Source organism: Pomacea canaliculata, linkage group LG8 (genome assembly GCF_003073045.1).
Source record: "Pomacea canaliculata isolate SZHN2017 linkage group LG8, ASM307304v1, whole genome shotgun sequence".
In the NCBI taxonomy this organism is placed as follows: domain Eukaryota; kingdom Metazoa; phylum Mollusca; class Gastropoda; order Architaenioglossa; family Ampullariidae; genus Pomacea; species Pomacea canaliculata.
The window spans coordinates 18,921,498-18,942,180 of NC_037597.1; the positions used below are offsets into that span (position 1 = coordinate 18,921,498).

The 20,683-nt window shown below is 42.8% G+C and overlaps 1 protein-coding gene across 1 annotated transcript; it reads right to left on the minus strand.

The window, feature by feature from the left end:
- Window positions 1-1,800: 1,800 nt before the first annotated feature.
- Window positions 1,801-18,271, minus strand: LOC112571198 (GTP cyclohydrolase 1-like). The gene is made up of 6 exons (XM_025250026.1): window positions 17,674-18,271; window positions 11,014-11,123; window positions 8,399-8,454; window positions 4,633-4,664; window positions 4,044-4,128; window positions 1,801-2,835 (listed from the first exon to the last, which is right to left on the minus strand). The coding sequence occupies exons 1-6, from the start codon at window positions 17,804-17,806 to the stop codon at window positions 2,706-2,708; spliced, it is 546 nt and encodes a 181-aa protein (XP_025105811.1). The 5' UTR covers window positions 17,807-18,271; the 3' UTR covers window positions 1,801-2,705.
- Between the last annotated feature and the right edge of the window lie 2,412 nt (window positions 18,272-20,683).

The window sequence follows — 20,683 nt, forward strand, 5'->3', positions numbered from 1 at the left end:
CTACTCTTCATACAAAGACCATTTGGTGAAAAACAAATAAATTTTTGTCGCTCAGTTGAATTTAATAACCTTCATCATAAGCTATCTGAAAAGAGTGTTTTTTTTTTAAAAAATGTCCAACACACTGGTTCTGCTAAAAGCTGTTGAATGCCTACGTGGATCGTTTTCCAACCGCTGAAATAAATGACTATTAGCTGCCATTAAACCGTTCCTGGATAATGCAAACAGACTAGGGGGATGTACATTTTTCTTAATTCTTTTATTTATTGCTAAATTGTTGACGTCAGCGTGAGTGAATGAGATAGATATTTTCCAGAATAGGGAACATTATTTAGAAGTATTTCAGTTATAACGCAAACAGCGTGCACGCGAGCTGTAAATGTCATGTAAATAAACACCCAGTGTAAAACAGATCCACGTTCTTCTCTAGTCAAGTCCACTAATAAATGAGTGGATTTATCCTCTTCCTCTTTCAGACATTTTCTGAAGTCAAACGGGTCCGCGGAAATTCAGCAGGACTCACAAATGCTGTCGTACAAGAATAGGACGGAACGGGAGATAAAATAAACTTATTAACTGCAAGTAAATTAGTTTTGATTGGCGATCTCTGCTCTCTCTCTTTCTTCTTCTCTCTCGCACGCACGCACAAACACGCATCAAAACGCACGCACACACATGTATACAAACACACTCACAGACCTGCGCACTTGCAAGTCCGTGCAAGCAAAATGAACACTATATTTCTAATATTAAACTAAGAATTTGTATACGTAATGAAAAAAATTCTTTTGACAGACTTGTATTTCTTACTCTCATTACTCTGTTTTCCAAAAAGCAGGACACAGGATTCGGAAAAACGATATACCCGAGTAAGGAGAATTACAGCGAAATGACACCATGCACTTGCCATACATGTTACTTAATAATATACGCGAGAGATTCGCAAAATAACACTGCGGTGATGGTTACAAATGTCATTAAATAAATTACATGCAGAATGAATATTCCAAGTTGCTTAGCAAGCTTTTTTTTAAAAAACTGATTTGCGTCCAACCGGTCGGTTAAAGGACTGGTGAAGTGTTATTTTCTAATGATCGGGTAAAGGTTCATCTGAAGGAATACCCATTTCCTTTCGCAAGATAAAGCCTTCAATCATCACCATGCACAGAAACAGGAGAATAACACAGAGATCAGGATAGTGTATGGATAGGTAGTGTTGTGAAAGCCTCCGCCAATGGGAGAACGAGGAATATATGTTAATATGGCATATCATGACGTCACAAGCTCGACCTATTTCTGTTCGGTACACGGACTTTTCGCCGACGGACGTTTCGCCGCCGGACGTTTCGGAGCCGGACGTTTTGCCGACCGGACGTTTCGCCACCGGACGTTTCGGAGTCGGACGTTTTGCCGACCGGCGTTTCGCCGCCGGACGTTTCGGCGCGGGGCACTTCATTTCAGCATTTCACGCGGGACCTTTAGCCGAAGTCAAGTGTGTGACGCCCCTTAGCTCACACATTTCTCTCGCCATTGTATCAATGTATCAGTGAACTCTCTCTCACTATCCCTCCTCATGTGAACCGTTAGCTCACACATTTCTCTCGCCATTGTATCAATGTTTTTTCTCAAAGCTGTTGCGCATAATCTGTGACAATCAAAGTGAACTGCCTGTGAAGTCTGTGTAAAATTTTTTTGAAATAAAGAATTATTGTGTAATCTAGTAGTTACTTTCATTCTTTGAGAAGTAAGTAAGCTCTCTCTCTCTCTGACATAATGCGGCGAAACGTCCGGCGGCGAAACGCCGGTCGGCAAAACGTCCGGCTCCGAAACGTCCAGCGGCGAAACGTCCAGTCGACAAAACGTCCGACTCCGAAACGCCCGGCGGTGAAACGTCCGTCGGCAAAACGTCCGCACACGTTCTGTTCATGGTTATGTATATAAGCGTATATAACGGGAAAAAGATATTCACCCAGATTTGGAAAAGTATCGTAAATTTTGATCTATTTAGCGTACCCGTTTATAAGCCGCACCCACTAAATTAAAAAAAAAAAAGTCGTTACTTTATTCACAAACAAGCCGCACTAGTCTTTAAGCCGCATATATATTATATACAGTTTTGTCAATGGTCAGGTCAATCGCCTTCATCTTGAAAGCTGCATTGTAGACATTTCGTCTCGTTTTCGGCATGATGAGAGTGTGTGTTTGATCAAATGGTCTGAATGCTTTAATTGTATATGGCTTTGATTTTACAATGTGAACAGTTAACACTAACAACGTCAGCAATTAATATTGTAACATGGAGCTCATTAATCGGATCGAAAAAAAAATCCTCAAACAAGCCGCAGGGCTTAAAGCTTGGGGGGAAGGGGAGGTCACGGCTTCTACTCCGAAATTTACAGTAATATCTTGCACTGAGGTCTACCCTATCATTCGAAGAAAAAGTTTGACACTCCATTAGTCCTTTAAAATTCTGCGCCATAGCTCTCCGTGAGGTTGTGGCGCCTCCCGCTGGTCAAGGCTGTACACTCTTCACCACCTCTGCACCCCCACATCCTGCTGGGGAGGCTATTCATGAAATGACTAGAACTGAGAGGGTACAGCATGCTGTGCAAGTGTCTTCAGCAGAAGCAGTTTGTTGGCGGGCAGGGGGTGTGGTGGTGGTTGTGGAAGAGATCAAGGGCGCGCGTGGTCCCGGACGATGTTCTTTAGTTGGTTCTTATCAGTGTCAGGAATTCCTCGCGGGTCTTGGGGTCGTCCCGGAAGACCCCCAGCATAGTGCTTGTCACAGTTTTGCTCTTGAGTTTCTGTACGCCTCGCATCACCATACACATGTGCCTGCAAAAAATAAACACAAAAAAATCGGATGCACCAAGCAGTTGTTTTTCTGGAGTTGATGTTTTTAGTGCTCGCATTAAGACAATTGCTGTTATGTCTAAATGTGTTTTAGATTGTCGAAGTATGTCACAATAAAGACAGAGGTCTAAAGGTGAATGTATGAGTACACATGTGAATGTATTCAAGATTGTACCATGTGTTATTTTGAGGATCTAGTACATCAGTCTAAAAACACATTCGACTCGACTATAGAATCACGATCCTTACACACGTGATTTGTCTTTTAGGCGAAAGAACATTAATTAAGTCGCCTTAATCATTAAGTAGGGAACATTAATGTCTTCCGTTCCTGTGAGCCAGCCATAAAATCTAAGGTAACGACCCTTTCAAAGAAGTGAAAAGTAGGTGACACCACGGGACTTAATGGAAATCAGATACTTTCCGGAACAAGGACAGAAATGATGTAAGAAAAATAGAGAAGATGTTGGAGAAAAGGCGGCGGATGCTATGGGATGTGGGGGAAAAAGGACAATGAAGACGAAGAAAATAATCGTAAATGTCAAAAGGATCATCCGTGATGAAAGCAGCAGCGGCTGACAGATGGTGTGAAATTGGAGAAATGGGCAGAGAGAGAGAGATTATAGACAGCGGTGAAAGAAAAGCAGGATGTAACAGTAAAAGGAAGCCTTTCTGTCCCATTTTGCTGCTTGGCAGGTCGCCTTGATTGATGGAGGCGATCGAGGCCCATGTCCGAGGGCTAAGATGTAGCAGTTCGGGGTGTAGCGCAAAGGCAATAGTTTTTAGTATAAGACCGATATTTTCAGGGTCGGGTAGATTTGGTGCAAAGGGGTCAAGTGTTCTAGCAGTATATAGTTTAGGATAGAAGTTTAGTCTTGGCCTTTTCCCGATACACCAACAGGGACTACCGTCTCTGAGCGCCGTGCCAGCTGTAGGCAGCAAGTCTGAGGGAGGCCCGTTCCATGTGACAAACCGGACACAGCAACTCTGCTACCTGTTGCCTGTGGCAACCGCCGGGGTTAGCGAATACTGTGCCTGTGGGTCCCTGGGGTCTTGGTAGTGTGGAGCAAGTGCCGGACCACTGTCGCCTGGGATCGCCACCGCAGTTTAGGTTCTGGCTCATGAATGTTATGTGTTCGTGTTCCGGGTGAGTGGATGTAATAGTAATGAGAAGACTGCGTGCTACTCACGAGGCTTCTATAACGACGCCCACGCCTGCTGGCTGCACTGCCTCTGTGATGGCCACTGCTATCTGTTTGGTGAGGCGCTCTTGCACTGGACAATCAAAAAAATGAAGAAAACATAAGCAACAAACGTAAGCATTCAGAAAGCTCGCAAAATCCACAGAAATAGTTTTCTCTCGAAATAAAAAGAATCGAATATGTACAGTCCCAGCTCGCAAATGTTAGTCGAGAAGCGAGAGCTGGCGACATAAAGAGGGCATATGATCCATATGTAAGAGTAACTGGGGAAAATCCGTTCTGTTACAGAGTCGGGCGGGGTTGGCGAGATAACGAGTTCAGACTCGGTTCGTGGGCGTGTGAGCATATTTAAAATAAAATAGAAAAAAAGAAAAAAGAAATTATATTTATGCAATATATTCAGGCAGTCAAGCACAATTGTCGTTTCTTTCACTCACATATTTATTCTACGCCTTAATATTTCTGTCGTAGATCAGTGTTGATGTCAGTCCCTGTTGTACTGAAGTGAATACGTTAAAAAAAAAAAAAAAAAATTAAAAAATAAACTGACAGCGAAGAGAAGTCAGTGTACACTCACCCTGCAGCCTTCGACTGTACACTTCAACAATTCTGCAAGGAAAAAAAAAAAGATTGAGAGGAGTAAGAAACAATGCAAGGCGTGCAACAAGGCGAAAAATTTGCTTTGTTTTAGCTAGGACATTTCACTCCAAGCAATGACATAAGTTACGGGCATATGTTTTCGTTTTTTCTGTGTATTTTTCTCTCTCCATCCATCCAAAATAAACAAAGCAAAAAACAAAAATAAAATAAAATAAATAAATGAGCATGTCAATAGATTATGAACACGTCCAGATCCCATCCACAACATTAGATATCATGGAGTGGAGTTAGAGGACGATTGAATTCATTACAGAATAGCTTCTGAACTCGAGCCAAGCTACCGAGAATGCGTCGCGTGCAGTCTCGGCTACAGTATGCTTCTTAATCTCGGTAAACGCACACTATAAGAACTTTATCCCCATACAGGTAATTTCCTGCTTTCTGCTAGCGGTCTTCGTCAGCCGGCACTCCATCCTAGTGGAGACAGGACCCTGTTGGTGAATGCAGTTATTGTGAAGCATATTGATTCAACGCGTAAAATCCAGAAAAATGTCGATCACATTCGATTCCTCCCCCACCCAACGCCGTACCCGAGGTCGCTAAAGAGCATTTCTCAACAGAGCAAAGAGTGGGCATGCCTCGAAAATTCGATCCACGCATCCTCTCCCTGCAGACCAGGACGAAGTTAAACATGTATTTTTATTTAAACGCTCTGCGGGATCGCTTAATTGCATCGCCGTACATGTCAGCAAGCAGGTGGACATTCACACAAAGAGCGAGATTAGCTTTCCGCATCAATGTAACTGTGGATCCAGGCGTGGGCGGAGTATCTATTAGACATGACCTTTGAGGGCGAAGGGTCACTGCAACTCCGACAGCCTGCACCCGGATTCTCTAATGGACTTTTTTTGCGCGCATAGCAAGCTACCTTGAAAGTGTTGCAGATGTGTGTGAGCGTGTGTACGTGCGCACTTCAGGTCCAATGGTTCCACACTCCAATGACGACCATTGCTTACTTAGCAAGTCTTGGAATGAGAACACGAACTTGGCCCTTTAGGGCTATTTTTATTCTCATTTTTTCATATCGTTTTGACACTTTCGCTTCTTAGGAGAAGAATGAATTACTGGTTTTTATTTTCCTTGACATTCACTTCAGGTAACGATGATCCATAGAGAAGTTATAGGTTACCACACACACACACAAAGTTTAGAGGAGTAACAGGTAAAGGGAACATATAAAGGATTCGTGGGTAGACCTCTGGTTTCGACAAGCTGTGATAACAAATTCAAACAAAGAATTATGTGGCGTCCGTCAGCACCATAAAAATAGAGTGTTTTGCAATTCCGTGATAAAGGGCACATAACCTACTGGAACTGTAAGTGGTTCACTGTGTCTAGGCTCAAGATGTGCATGGCTTCCCAGATGAATCAAGTACATTATGCTAGGTGGGCAGGGATAATGTTAGTCAGAGGCTCGTTTGAGTGTTGACCTGGCGACCTACTCCCTGATCCTCCCACTTCCTCCCCCTTATGGTGAAATCCAGATAATTAGACAGGGCGCTGGTATACAACGTGTCGACATTCATTGGTTCAGTAGTGCACCGTCTGAAGAGTATATCTGTCCAGCTTTTGAGGTGTGGTACAACCAGCTTACATGATCGGTTCCGATCTTAGAGCCGCAACAAGAATGTATAGCCACAGCCCTGGTGTTCAGGTGATCTCCTGAAAATAAGAATTTCATTGCCGGTCTCAAGTGGCAAGTCGACTTCATCAAGTCTGGTCTAAAGTGTCAAGTTTCCATTCTAGAATAGCTACTTAAAGACTCATTTTCAAGACCATGAACATTAGCCCATAAATTTTGGGAAGTCAAGCCGAAAAAGCTACACCGGCCAGGACACTAACGAGCCTCAGTCATTAGAAAGAGGCATCGACCGTAGCAAGTCTGGCAGCATCAACGACTTGACATCCACAGCCTACTGAGTGAATGAGAGGAAAGCAGGTTGAGTGGAATTGCACTTTCAACCTCCTCATAAGGCAGAGACCTTTGCTCTGAAATATTTATCTCCTTAATTTTATCTCAGAGAATTTTACGCTTCATTTGTCAAACACTTAGAATAAAAACTCACAATAAAAACAAAAACTTTAAATAATAACGCAAAAATGAAACAGCTAAATAATAATTTAAATGCAGAAGAACGCATACACCCATCCAATACCCCGATCTACCCCAATAAGCACCTATTACCCGCCTTTTCATTTGGCTGCACAAATAAGCAACTCATTTTCAAACGACATTTTTACAACATCAAGAATATAAAAAGTGCTGACTGCCTACTTGCTAACTCATTGGTGCTAGAGTTTATTTGATGTGAATCGAACAGTTTGAAAAAATATTTTCGAAGAATTGCATTTTATTGTGTTTAGTATTTCAGCGGATCCTTGGCTTTTATCGCTTAACACTGAGTAGGGTAGAGAATACCAGCCCCAGGTATGAGTAGGCATTAACTATGTCCAGATCATCCTTGCCTTATAAACAATGTTCTCTAGCTGCTAGGTAGCCACCTCTACGACAAACAAAACCTCCAGTTATTTTACTTTTATATAGACAAGTTCGTTGGGCTGACCTATGCAGAGTATTTAGCTGATTTCGCTCACCACTGAAACTTATTGGAAACAATTCATCTGTAAAAGGAAAGAAGAAAAGTTCTATCTAATATGATGTGGAGACCCCTTGTTTGCCGAAGGTGTCACGAAGAATGTCCTTTTCTATCCATCCATCATTCATATGTTTTAAAATGGTTTGCCCACTCCTCCACTGTAAATTGCCTCCTCTTGCATTTTTTTATTACTTCCCAAAAGACCACGGGATTGTCGATAACATGAGAGAAAGAGAAAAATTACACGTTACAAGGGTTGTTTCTGAAATCTGTTGGAGGGTTGACCAAACGAAAACTTGCAATCTCCAAAGTTTAGCTAGGAATACTCTAGAAACTGGACGCCGACCGAAGGTCCTTAAATGGTAAAACCAACAGCGCCCTGCTGGATCGGTAATGGAAAAATGGCATTTGGACAGTCATATCTGCAGGTGGATTTCAGCCGCCGTGTAGCGAAAGACAACTAGCCCTTGGCGTTCAAGTGCTAATGGACTCTGAGTGAAGAGGTTGGATGGAGGACTGGCGATGCAAACAGGACCAGCATCGATCTACCTCCCACTCCTAACCCAGCCATTTGCCAGCCTGGAAGGACGTGAACAGGTACCACTCGACCGGGTCCGCCTTTAATTGCGATTCGCGATCTCGCGGAATGGGCTTTCTGTTAAGCATCAAGAAATAAATGACCCCACTCCTTTTTCTATATTTGTCGGCGCTAGGTATAGCCGGATGGCTGGACGTGCATCGTTCCTTGGCGTGGGCGGCTCTGGTATGACCTGCAACCTTTCCTTTTCCTGGAAGAACGGTGGCCGAATAGGCGTCTGGAGGAGAAAATACATCGTTGTTGATCTTCTGTTAGTAGTCAGCATTCCTTGTCCTTACTTAATCAGGGCCGAACCCTCTGAGATGCGCTTCTTTGTCCTCCGAATCGACTTGTTGGCTTTGCTTGAGCTGTCAGGTGTATTCAAATCAAATGTCTTTTCAAAGTATGATCCCTGATTAGGGGGTGGAGGTGTAGGAGAGATAACTAAAGGTGGCATCAAACTCGAGAAAAAACATTGACTAAGTCTGAAAACAGAGAATTGAACTGACCTGGCAAGTTTGCTGAGACCCAGAATCCGGTTGTTAGGTAGATAGCCAATGGAAACCTAGATAAAATGTAACCAAAATGTATTTCAAAAATTAGCAGAACGATATTCTTAGTTCATGTCTGCATTGAGACACACATGCACGCGCGCGCACACACACACACACACACACACACACATGAACATAGAAGTAAATGGCTTCATTTCCTTCCCCATCCCACATCTACTCTCACCACCATAATGACGATTGATGATTGAAGATGGAGGACGAATGATGATGGGTGACGACGATGACGACAACGTAAGGATAATGTCATCATTAGCGCCATATTCATTATTATTAACTTGGTTAATAAAACAATATTGACCCACAAAATTAAAAGTGGGCATACAAAGATTTGGAACGTAAAACACACATACAGAGAAATTGTAGACAAGCAAGTAAACAGTAGCTGTGCGATAAACTATGAAGAGTCAAATTAATGATGACCAAAAGCATAGCCGGAGCTAAACCACTAATGTGACACAGTCTAGCAGCAGTTTATGTACTTTGATACAGGTATTGAGGTGGAAGAACCGATAATATAGCAAGATCACAGCCTCAAAGAAAGCTTGCTAGTAATTGAAACAGTATCAGTCGAGCTCTATACTTATTCTGTATACCCATGTAACGCCATACTTCAGCTCATAAACTTCGAGTGATCGTTCAGTAATGAGACTGATCGGCCAGACTGCTGTATCAGCAACAATACAAATGTTTTCCAAAGTCTGGATCAGCAAGTGACTTCATCGACACCTGAGCTCACGTGACCAGACTAGGGTACGCAAGCACGGAATAACCGTATTTCAAGTTTCTCTGGAGTATTGGCAGCAACATATGCTTTGCTTCAGATCTTCCGATAGCCATATGGTTTTGAGCTTGCTACTAAGTTTCAGAATTTTTAAAGTAGGTCTGTGCTGAAAAGATTTAGGTCTCACAATCTGTGCCATAAAAAACTGGGTCAAAGGCTGCAAAACATGAGATGTTTTTAACTGTGGAAAACAACTGTCTCGTGGCGAAGGACTGTCCAAATCGCGATGGTGTCAGGGGAGGCCCATGTGGTCGCAAGTGTTGCTACATCGCTCTTTCGTTCCGTGTGTCCTCTGTTTCTTTCTTCGCCTCTTATATCTCTTGCTTTCATCAAACTCCGTTTGGGTGTCAATAATTTAACAAGAAAAATTAAGTACACTGCTACATATGAACTGTATACCTGCTGTGCACATTTACCACCGTCGATTTTTTTGTGTTTTGTTTTTATTGTTAACACTGTACGTATAGGCAAGTGGCATCGTAATTCAATTCTCAATTCCCCTCTTTTATTCCTCTCCCTTTCCAGAACTGTGATGGATCATAGGCTCTTTACAGTCTCAAGTCTCTAAGGAAATAAAAAAGACCAAAAAAAAAGGGTACGTTTGCGAGGTCAGATTCCGACATATCCTGTGCTGAGTCAGTTTATTATATTTAAACTGAAGTGAACGACTGAAGATAAAAACTAAACATAATACTCCAGAAGGCAGAGCATGTTTTCGGGGTCAGAGTATAAGCTCCACGTGGGGGTGTCAAAATATCAAGGTGTGTGTTGCATACTTTGTAATTGGCATGAATGGCTTTCTTGTGACCATGTGTTCTCAAAAGAGAGAAACTGGATCTGCTCGAGCCTGTCGACCGTCTTGTGAGTGTTTTTAGACACTTCTTCACACAGCTGTTAGCTCTCTGTTCGCTTCAGGCATCAGGCGAAATCCCAGTAGTGCGATGGTCCGCAGCAACAGACCATGAGAAATTCTACAGGGGCTGTGGTAGTGAAATGAAAGTAAGTGGTTGGCCCTGGGCAACATGGGGCTCAAGCGTCTTGTCTCCATAGTTACAAAGCGGTTTGCAGATCTTGTGTACCCCATGGACCAAAAGTTATAAAACAGTGCCAAAAATTCCCTGGGTTAAAGAAACATAAAGCAGTGCCCGCGGAGTCTGAGCACCACTTTGTAACAACAAAGACAAGATGCTTGGCCTTGATTCCTCCAGGTTGCCCCCAGGTCGACTTTTTCTCGCTTTGCAACTACTGCCCCTTGAAATCTGAGGGTACAACAGCACTCGAGGCAAGGAAGTCACAGCTGCGCAAAACACTTTTGCAATAGCGACAGTACATGGTGTCCATGGATGCCTGGATATGACTTCTATCTGTGCTGTGACACAGCAAGATGTCAATGCGATCTGAAGACTTGGACATGTTAGCAAAATTTGCCAGTCTTCCGATCATTTCAATCTTTCAAAGTTCATACACATTTCGGCGAGGAGAATTCTTCATGATTCAAAGCTGACATTATTAACATTTATGCGATGCTGCTAGAATTCTGAACACCTTGTTGATGTTAACCTAAGCATCTATGTACTTGCTGTCCATAGTGACACTTTGTCAACAAAGATAATACCAAAATGCAAAGCAAAACATACAAGCAAGCAAAACATACAAGCAAGCAAAAAACAAGACACAGCGAAACAAAACAAACAATACAAAAAAAATCTCAAAAAAATTAAAATCATAAATTTTCTCTTTTTCAATTACAGGTTTTTTCTAATGTTACCTTTCCCATGAAAGGCACAAGGTGGTGTTCGCATAAAGAGAACATTTCAATGTCTTTCACTATCACCATCTCATCGTGGTCCTCGTCAAACACAGCGTCATTCAAAACATCTGCATGAAAAAACAATACAGATATAGGTTAGTACATTTACCCTTTCCAGTTTGAATGAATGAAGTTAATATAAAGGCGAATAATTGCAATAACTAACACACGACTACGCAGGAAAACTACTGAAAATGCTACGGACTGCATCATCCGCCATCGCTTTTTCTGAACTCTTGCCAGTGGCTGCTGCATAATATTGAGACAATAGCAGCTTCACTGAATATGCTCACAATATTATGTGTGTGAGTTTACCGAAGAAAAGAAAAAACTTTCTTCAAAACTTCAAAATTTTCTTTACAGGACGAAAGAAAAAAAAATTGGCTTGCTAAGACGAATACATGAGTTAGCGCTTCTCAACTACTATCGGAAAGCATATTCACAGAGCTTGTTTTAATCATCTAAAAAAAAAAATCCCACATAAGAATGAATACTATATCATCATGCCGAAAAGAGAACATTTCGTGTCAGTGCTGCCTCTAAACATCTTGCCCACGACAATTCTATCCATAGATGCAATTGGATGGAAGATGAAGTAAAACGAATAGGAAGCTAATTCTGGTTTTTTTTTAAAAAAAATCTAAACCCTAAAAACTTGGTGCTGAATTTGCTTGCTCTGCTCACAAGAAATATTACCATCTTCACAGCATGTTCATGTTCATGCCAGCACGTTTTTGTTTCGGCGCGCTCGTATGTGTGCAGCACGTGCTTGAATTGTGTCCTCTACACTTACCTTTGGACACATCGAAATACATGTTGATTCGCAGACCTTCAGGCTCCTGTTGCTTATAGCTCCGACCAACCCAACGATGGTTGTTTTGTTCAAACAATTCATTCCGCAGGAGAAATCACAGCATCATTTCCAAGTGATCTCCGCCATGACCCGTGTTAGTATTCATTGGTTTGTGAGACCTTGGCGACACCCATCGGCCATCACCTCGTCGTGATCAATAGGGCCATAAGAAGGCAGTAAAGGCGTCTGGGGGTGCCAAAGCCACACTGAACGGATGTCCGGCCTCCAGGGAAAGAGCTTCTTGGACCCAAAGAGCTGGACGGCACGCCAGATTGCACGTCACCGTGTTAGACCATGTCACATCGATTTCAGCTCGGTTGACGAGACGGGCGAGGAAAAGGACTCAAAGCAGTTAAAGACCCTCGATCATGAACAAGCTTCGTATTAATGAAAGACACGGGGGTAGATGGGGTGGTGGATGTGGTCAACTCGCCCTGAAGTCAGCAGCACCAGCAGCAACAACAACAGCAAAGCCACGACATTGACGTCTGTCATGACATCAGTCATTATCAAAACGGCAGCACTGGTCGACTGGCAGACGGATATAACGGCAATTAAAGATCGAAACAGTTTGACGTCGAGTGGAGAAATCTTGATCAAATGGGAGTGAGGTGAGATGGGAGGGTTTTAAAAGTGAACCTTTCTAATGTCTTTCTCTTTTCTTTTCTTTATCGTGTACATTCTATTTAAAGATTCAAAAACTTTGACTGAAAAAAGACTTCATTGTCATTTGTCATCGGCATTGCCATCATCCATCATCTCATTATCTCCCCCACCCAATCTTTCCACGGTTAGTCTCCTTCGTGTCGCAACCGATCACTCCACCGCGCGATCACCTCATCGGTTTTCTATCGTGTCGCAGTAGAGAGTTACCTACCCATTCGTTCTGAGCACTAAAAATAGGGTTTCAGGTTCTCATTAGCAATTCTATTTCGGCCGAACTTGTATAACGGTTTGGGCACTTCGACACTACCATTACCAGTTACATTATTATACTATTACACAATTTATACTTTCAGTTCGAGCGAAGAAGCCATGACGACCAAAAGGCGTAATTATAGGTATGAGAGTATTAGGACAGGCATACGAACATTGAAGGAAATGTATACGAGCATAGATGGAAAAGCATACGGATTTAAACACAGTCATACGGATATTAAAGGAGAATCATACAAGCATTGAACAACAGCCAAACAAGCATTGATCAACAGGTATACGAATTTTGTCGCAACTTTCATCAATAAGGGTCTCTTCCTTGGCGAGTGACCCTAAAGAAATACAGGAGCTGCTATAGTACAATAGTATTAAATACCATATGTCACTGTAGACTTCTTTTCCCCCAGAGTCTGCCTTGCACTCAGATCCTCCGGCATTAGGCAGCAAACGAGCATTGTGGGATATAACGAGAGAAAGCTGTTCGCCTTTGAGTTTGATAAATGAGCTGCCCGTTTAAGCTCGATTAATGGGGTTCAGTGAAGCCATTCTAATTAGGCCGTGTTAGGTAATTCTTATTTTTCTGACTTTTTTTCAAAACTTTCAAATTGAAAATTCACATAGAGTCCAAAGATAGGTGCCTAGTTTTGTAATCTTTTATGCACACAATTCTTTCCTTTTCGTAATTTCTGGTTTTATTTATTTATGATTATTGGTGTTTTCTCATGAAGAGGATCCGCTTGGTTAAGCGTTTGACCGACGAATTTCAGACGAACAGCGAGTCTCGAACACAGTCTGAAAGAAGCGTGCACTGCATCTTGCCAGATATCTCAAAATTGTCTAATGATGGTCGCTATACCCACGTCTTCCGTCTTCAATTTTACAGGCGAATCTGAAGCGAGTTACCTTCCCTGCACCCCCGTGCTTCATGCCCGTGCCTGCTTATGCAGGAGGCAATGCCCCTCCCTCCTACCAGCTCCCCAAACCATTTAGACTCTCCATGCGACCCCCAGAAGTTCTGTTTCACTCAGTACTTTTTAAATGGATGTCCTACACCGAGCTTTCACTCAATTACCGCAGCTCAGCATCGGACCGTGCTTCTCGCCTCACGAGAAAGGCCATGAATGGAGCAGATAATCAGACTGACAAGAGTCAACAGAGGAGGACTCCTATGACCCGAGTTATTGTATTTGATCAGTGCAAGCAGGCCGATGGGCTCATTTTAAAGACATTCTGACTGCGGTCGACAAACGGAAGCAAAGCGAGTCTCCTTCACGGCAGAAAGAACAGAAAAGCAGAGAGCGGAAGGTCATAGGTAGAGGGTCAGACGACAGTGACCCCACCACCTGCTGCTTGCCCTTGTGGACATAAGAACTAGACAATGAAACACATACTTGAAACATGTGGTCTTTATACCTACTGCAAAGAACAGAGACATGGCCACCAACTTTCTCCTCACAATCCATCTGTAAGTCTGTGTACTTACTGATTGTGTTTCGTTTATCTTAAACTGTCGGTTTGCTTGTCGTGTAAAAGCAACGACTTACAACGGGAAATGCGCTTTATAAATTCAACGACTATTATTATTAGTATTAGCATTAATATTAGTATTAGTAGTATTACTGGTAGTAGAAATTAGAAAAGACTATGGCATTCGTTACTACATGGACACTGACAGTGCAGTTTCTTATATCTGAACAAAAAGGAGTCACCGAGTCAGGAAAAGGTAGTAGGTAAGGGAGAGAAAATGGTGCGATGTTAGTGTACTTGTAAGCATATTATTATTTTTATAAATGTGAGGTATATATTTATATGTCCGCATAAGAATGTAATTGGTGTTGTTATACCATGAAAAATAAACCTATCTAGAGAAGTTATATTCCGAGCTCTCACTTATTTCATTGTTTAAAAAAAAGTTAGGTCGCTCATATTTATCTTACAAAGGACACACATGCACAAAGACAGAAAGAAAGAACGAGAAAAAAAAAAGAAAGGCAGAGAAAAATAGATTGAGGGAGGGAGAGAAAAGAGGAACGTGAGTGAAGAAGAGATTGAGAATATGTGTGAGAGAGAGAAGTGAGAAGCCCCTCCTCCCCACCAAAAAAAAAAAAAAGTAAGGATACATCGTGCCAAAGCAGTAAAACTAAAAATTCATTTTGTTGGTCATATATACTGACCATTACATATATAACTGTCCAGTGATATATTTCAATTTCAAATAACAATTCAAAGTCTAGAATTTATACATCTTGGTAAGTTTCTTTTTTTCTGAATGCAAGCCGCAGGCTTGTACGTGGCTGTGATCCAGCGAGTCTACAACACTATAACAAGACTTATTCATACAATACGAAAGTTAAGCTGTTTTCTCTGGGGAAGAAAGTCTGAAATTCTGCCTTAGTGCTGGAAACGATGGCTGAAGTGCAGCTGCAACATCTCCATTTGTAATGTAGTAACAGGAGAGGAAAACAGGAAAGGGATTCGTCCTGGATCTTCCTTTCTTCTACGGATTAGTTTTCGGGCAAACTACGATGCAGGAAGGTTTCCACGCGAGTTATACATGCAAGGAAGTGCATGAGGGGATCGAACCTTTCTAGCTCCACATGTGCGAGTTGGGATTTGTGCACATGATTGGATTAATGAAGTCAGGCCAAAGCGATCCTTTTGTCTAAAAAATCTCTTCATGTCGAATATCAGTGTAGGCGAGTGTCTGCACTTAGTTCATGCTGACTCACCCCTCACCTCTTTTTTCATCACGAGTAAACACTAAAAATGGTTGGAAAGTTCTAGCCTGTGTTGTGTAGTACTCTGTAACGGCCATTTTTAAATAGGTCATCCACAGTTCTAGGTCGCAGGAGTGTCCTCAAGGTTAAGGTCATGTCAGGGAGCAGCCTCATAAAACCTCAGAAGGTGTCTGAACTTCAAATACCAATCCGTAGACAAGATTTGATGTGAGGGTTTGTCTTAGTGCCTTTCTGTATTTTCAAGTTGTTCATTTCAGTGTTGTTAAAACAATAACTCGAACACCCTAATGAGGGTCATAATGAGAATAATTATATAAAATAACAAAACATTAATACCCAACTTCATTAATTGTTTATCATTTCATCTGTATCATGGACTGGCGACAGCAACTTTATGTGACTGAGGACGACACCTCAGGTGTAGCACTGGCGAGACCAGAGTGATGCAATAGCCATGGCATATGTTTGTCACAAGTTCAACACAGGTCATGCTATCCCATCTAATCATAGCATTATCCCTCACCTCATTATATAGTAATAATTAATGCAATACCCAACTATCGGAGCTTTTTAAGAATTGTAATACCATGTTATAATACCAGGTTATGGGATACACAAGGGATATAATTCTACCACCTAATTTTTTTCTGCAAATATTTCCTTTTTTTATTTTACTGCTTGACCGTACTCATGCACGAGTTGTTTTGAAATAGAACCGATTGCACCAAAGGCAGATACGATATCCTAAATTATGAACTCAGTATCTTCTATGGAGAGGTACTGACAGTTCATTTACATTACAGCAGCAAGTTCACGAGAAAGCTCAGAACTAAACCATCTCCAGTGCCTTCTACAGAGGCAAAGGGGAAGAGGAGAATCTAGTGCTAACGTACGTCCAGCGTTCGAATATGAAAGCGCGTGCTCATCCGTTTCGATACCCGCATGTTCCTGCTGATCCGGTTGTAGTTCGGTAAGATATATGGTACAGAGGGAGAGGGATCCAGATAAATATCACACTCGCAAGAAGTCGGAGGTCTCAGACGCCTCCATCCTCAATGAAAGGGATTAGCTTTACCTTACAGGAAAAAATGTCGGCGTTATCTTGGGGGCGGGTAAGGCGCATGGTCCCGGGAAAGTACCAGCCCGAGTCGGTGTTGAGAATCTCTCAGATAATGTCTAATGGTGAGTCACACAGTCTGTTATCAGACAACAGTTTTAATGTAAATGGTAAGACGGACGAGCGAGAGTGAAACAGAGTTACAGATCAGCTCAGCGATGTGATCGTCACTGAAGGCAATGTAAAAGAAAGATTAGTTTAGCAGGAAAGTGCTTCCACCTTGAGGCGATTTGGCCCTATGGGGGAGAAGAATGATGGAGGAGCGGGGAGGAAACCGGAGCATCCGGAGAAAACTCCTGACTGCCAGCCCTGCGCACACACAGAGACGAGATCTGAACCAGGACCTTTTCAATCCAGTCGTAACATGCGAGTGTCAACTACTACACTGCATGGCGACAGACAGACAGACAGACAGACAGACAGACAGACAGACAGACAGACAGACAGACAGACAGACAGAAAAGAAGCATGAAATACACTCGGAAAGAACGATACAGTGATATGCACATTACAGAGACACTGATACACAGATAACACAAATACAGACAGACTGACAGACATAAAGACGGAAAAAAGGAAAGAAGTGTTAGGGTTACGAGAGAATGTGGAGAGTTGGTATTTTATGCGGAGCGAGCTACTAAGGTTATATGGCAACAAAGCGGCCAGCCTGTAAACAGATGCTTCCTGCATGCCCAAGACGAGATCTGAACCCAAGACAGCCAATCCTCACTGTACTGGTGACAGGCGATAACCAGACTGCCGTGAGAAAGAGATAAAGGGAGAGAGAGAATTAGCGAGCGAGAAATAGAAACAAACAGAAAGAAGTAGAGAGAAAGAGGGAAGTTAATGGTTCATGCTGATTCAGCAACTAAGAAAAAAACCATGTATTCATGACGGGAGATCCGGAAAAAAGGAATAAATCTTATAAAAGCTGGAGGGAGGAACGGAGAATGAAACACACACACAATACATACCTGCTATGGATTCTTGATAACCCTTTGTGAAGAACATAAGAGCTTTAGCTGCTCTTTCTGGGGTTTTCAGCAGGCCCTGTCGGTTCGTGTCTTCGCCCAAGTCCTGCAAGATGGCTTTATAATGCTTGGCCATGTCTGCTGTCAAAGCAGGTTCCGAGGCAGGGTCTCGTTTGGACCTTTTTCTTCACGATGCCGTCTTCGAACACGAAGCTGGGTCCATTCGCGGTTCCTCCTTTCGGGGTTACGTGCCCCTCCGGTCCTTGACCCAGGCTTGGGTGTTTCACCATGGTCAGTCGTCTCAGCTTTTCTTCCAGTTCCACATCTGGATCGGGCAGACAAGCGAATCCGTTTTCCTCGTGCAGACCATCAGCTGATGTGTTGTTACACTCGTGTGACATTCTTCTGAGTTCGGTAGCTGGGTGGCAGAAGATAAAACTGCGTGCGTACGCCAGCAACGGCCGTGTGTACAGGTTCGATCGAGTTTGTGGAGTCTCCTGTCGTCTGCGGGAAAATGCAGCATGGTCCGCCTCGTGCGACCGAGGGCTATTTATGGCATTGGACTGCGTCACCGACGGCGTCACCACGGCAAGGCCGCATCTCTCGCACCATCTGATTGGTCAGCGGCAGATGTCGCATGCGCAAACCTCACCTTTTGCCGAGCAGCAAGACGGCCATCAAGTTATGAGGTGAAAGGTCAGCGGTCCTGAGGGGGTGGAGAGACTTGAGAGGTGATGGAGGCTGTCACATGTTCACTTATACAACGGAGTGGCCAGCCAAGATATCCTGTGATAGGATAGGCTAATAATGAAAGACTATTCCGGAACAAGAGAAACTTTTTTTTTTCTCAAGTCCAAACAGCCCGAATGATGAAATAGAAAGCAAGAGAACGATTACGATCTCTGAAGGATGTGACATCAAAAATTACGGCCTCGGGACGGAGTTCGAGCAATAAAATCTAGACATGACCTGCCGAGTTTTTTACATACTCCCTCTCTTCCCTATCCTCATCTTTCTCTTTCTACTGCTGTTTATGACATAATCCGCTTGACTGTTTTGTGGAGATTTTATTATAACTGCTACATTTGCTGGAAACGACAGCTCATATATGCTTGCATGTGCAATTGTGTCTGTGTGTGTGTGTGCGGGCGCGCAAATATTAGAGAATATATGTGTGTTCATACCAGATAATAACTTTTTAAAAAGAGAGAGAGAAAAAAAAAGAAACAAATTACACCCCGAAACACCCTCTGTAACCACATGGCAGCTTTAGCCAGCTGCTCCAGTCGGACCGGACAGGTGTTCGGAGTGGTGACGCAACCGTTCCATTCTCCTCAGAAAAGGCCCCACATGCTCCACAGGCCGCACACCCCGTATACAAGCACTTTTATGCAACCCAGTCCGGACGAATGAAGCAAGACTTTTTCACTAAAAGAAATTTCTCATTACATAACACTTGCTCCTAATTGCGGACACGAAATTGAGGCTGTCCAACGTGACCCAGATACCATAAATGAAACTTTAAAAATACGTAAATGCTAATTCGTCAGCTAGACCTATATCATCTTGCTATGTTCTCGATAATTAAAATACTTTCTAACATACAATTTGCGGCTATTAAGCGAAGTGGTTTAAGGAAGTCTATGCAAATGCAATTTCCCACAGATAATAAGGGTGAGCTTAGTGTACGATATACTTTCTTGAACTTAATATTTCCATACGTTTCCTGAGATATAGACAGCGGCACGCCTAGGGAACAACGATATCACAAAATCTCTGGTTTTTACTAGTTAAAGGAACATATGTTCCCAGCTCTCCCATTGAGTCATTGGCTGTAGACATTACATTGTAAGCACTGTCCTGACCTTCGTCTCATTGAGGCTTCTATGCTATCTTTTGGGTGGGGCTCAAACAGCTGGCCATTCAAATAAAGGAATAAAGAGCTTACCCTTTCTTTTGTCTCATGTCAGGAGTCCCTTGGCATCCCTTGTTGCTTGTATCTGTGCGAATGTGCAAAATAAAATAGGGAAGCAGGAACCTTGCAAGACACTTCTGGTCACGAGGTTAGTATAAACGGTGCAACCGGTCAGCAAGCGAAACGACTTCAGCTTCCATCACCAATCTTCACTCTTACCTCGAGACCGAGTCTTGAGCCAAGAGGGCTTGAGAACCGTGAACAAGGGGGCGAGTCAGTGATAACAAGCTTCTTGTTAGGTATGACAGCTGTGATATTGGGAGTAGGTCTAGCACGGAGAGTACTGGGACACCCTCGAGACGATTCAGTGTGGTTTTTGTACAATTGGTTTACCTGACGCTTACCTTGACCTGGGTAGCAGGAGTTAAACCATAACAACTATCACCAATGACCCAGCTCCCCGTGGCTAGTGTTCACGGTTGGTGTATAACTCAGGAATACTGCAACAGTACATGTGACCCGAGTGTGACGTAAATGGTCAGGTCAAAGGTTATGTCTACTGGGGCACAGAGTACGGAAGCAATCGTTATCCTGCTACAAACGGGTCAATAGTGCCGCCAAAATAAATACAAAAAGTGAGTGTATTCTTTACTCAAACGCGGCTAAACCTCGCCTGGGTTCTGTGGAAAGTTTTCAGAGGTTGGAAATGCGGTGAGCTTTATTCAGGCTAACCCTCATTTTAGACTCTTAACTGCTCCCTTTTGCAACCATACTTTCTTTTTGACCGAGATCCCGTCCACTTTCGCCTACATTCCTCTTTCATCTTCCCGTATGCTGATTGCCTCCTTTAAAAATTGGTGAACATGTGCTACTACATTAGAAATTATTCCCCCACCGCAAATTTGCACATAACATCTACATACATACGCAAAGAAACTCTCTCTCTCTCTCTCTCTCTCTCTCACACACACACACACACTCACAAACGCTCACACGTGCATGTGCGTGCACATACACTGAAACACACGCACACATATATGTATATCCATACTTGATAAAACACACATACACTCACACACACATATATATATACACACA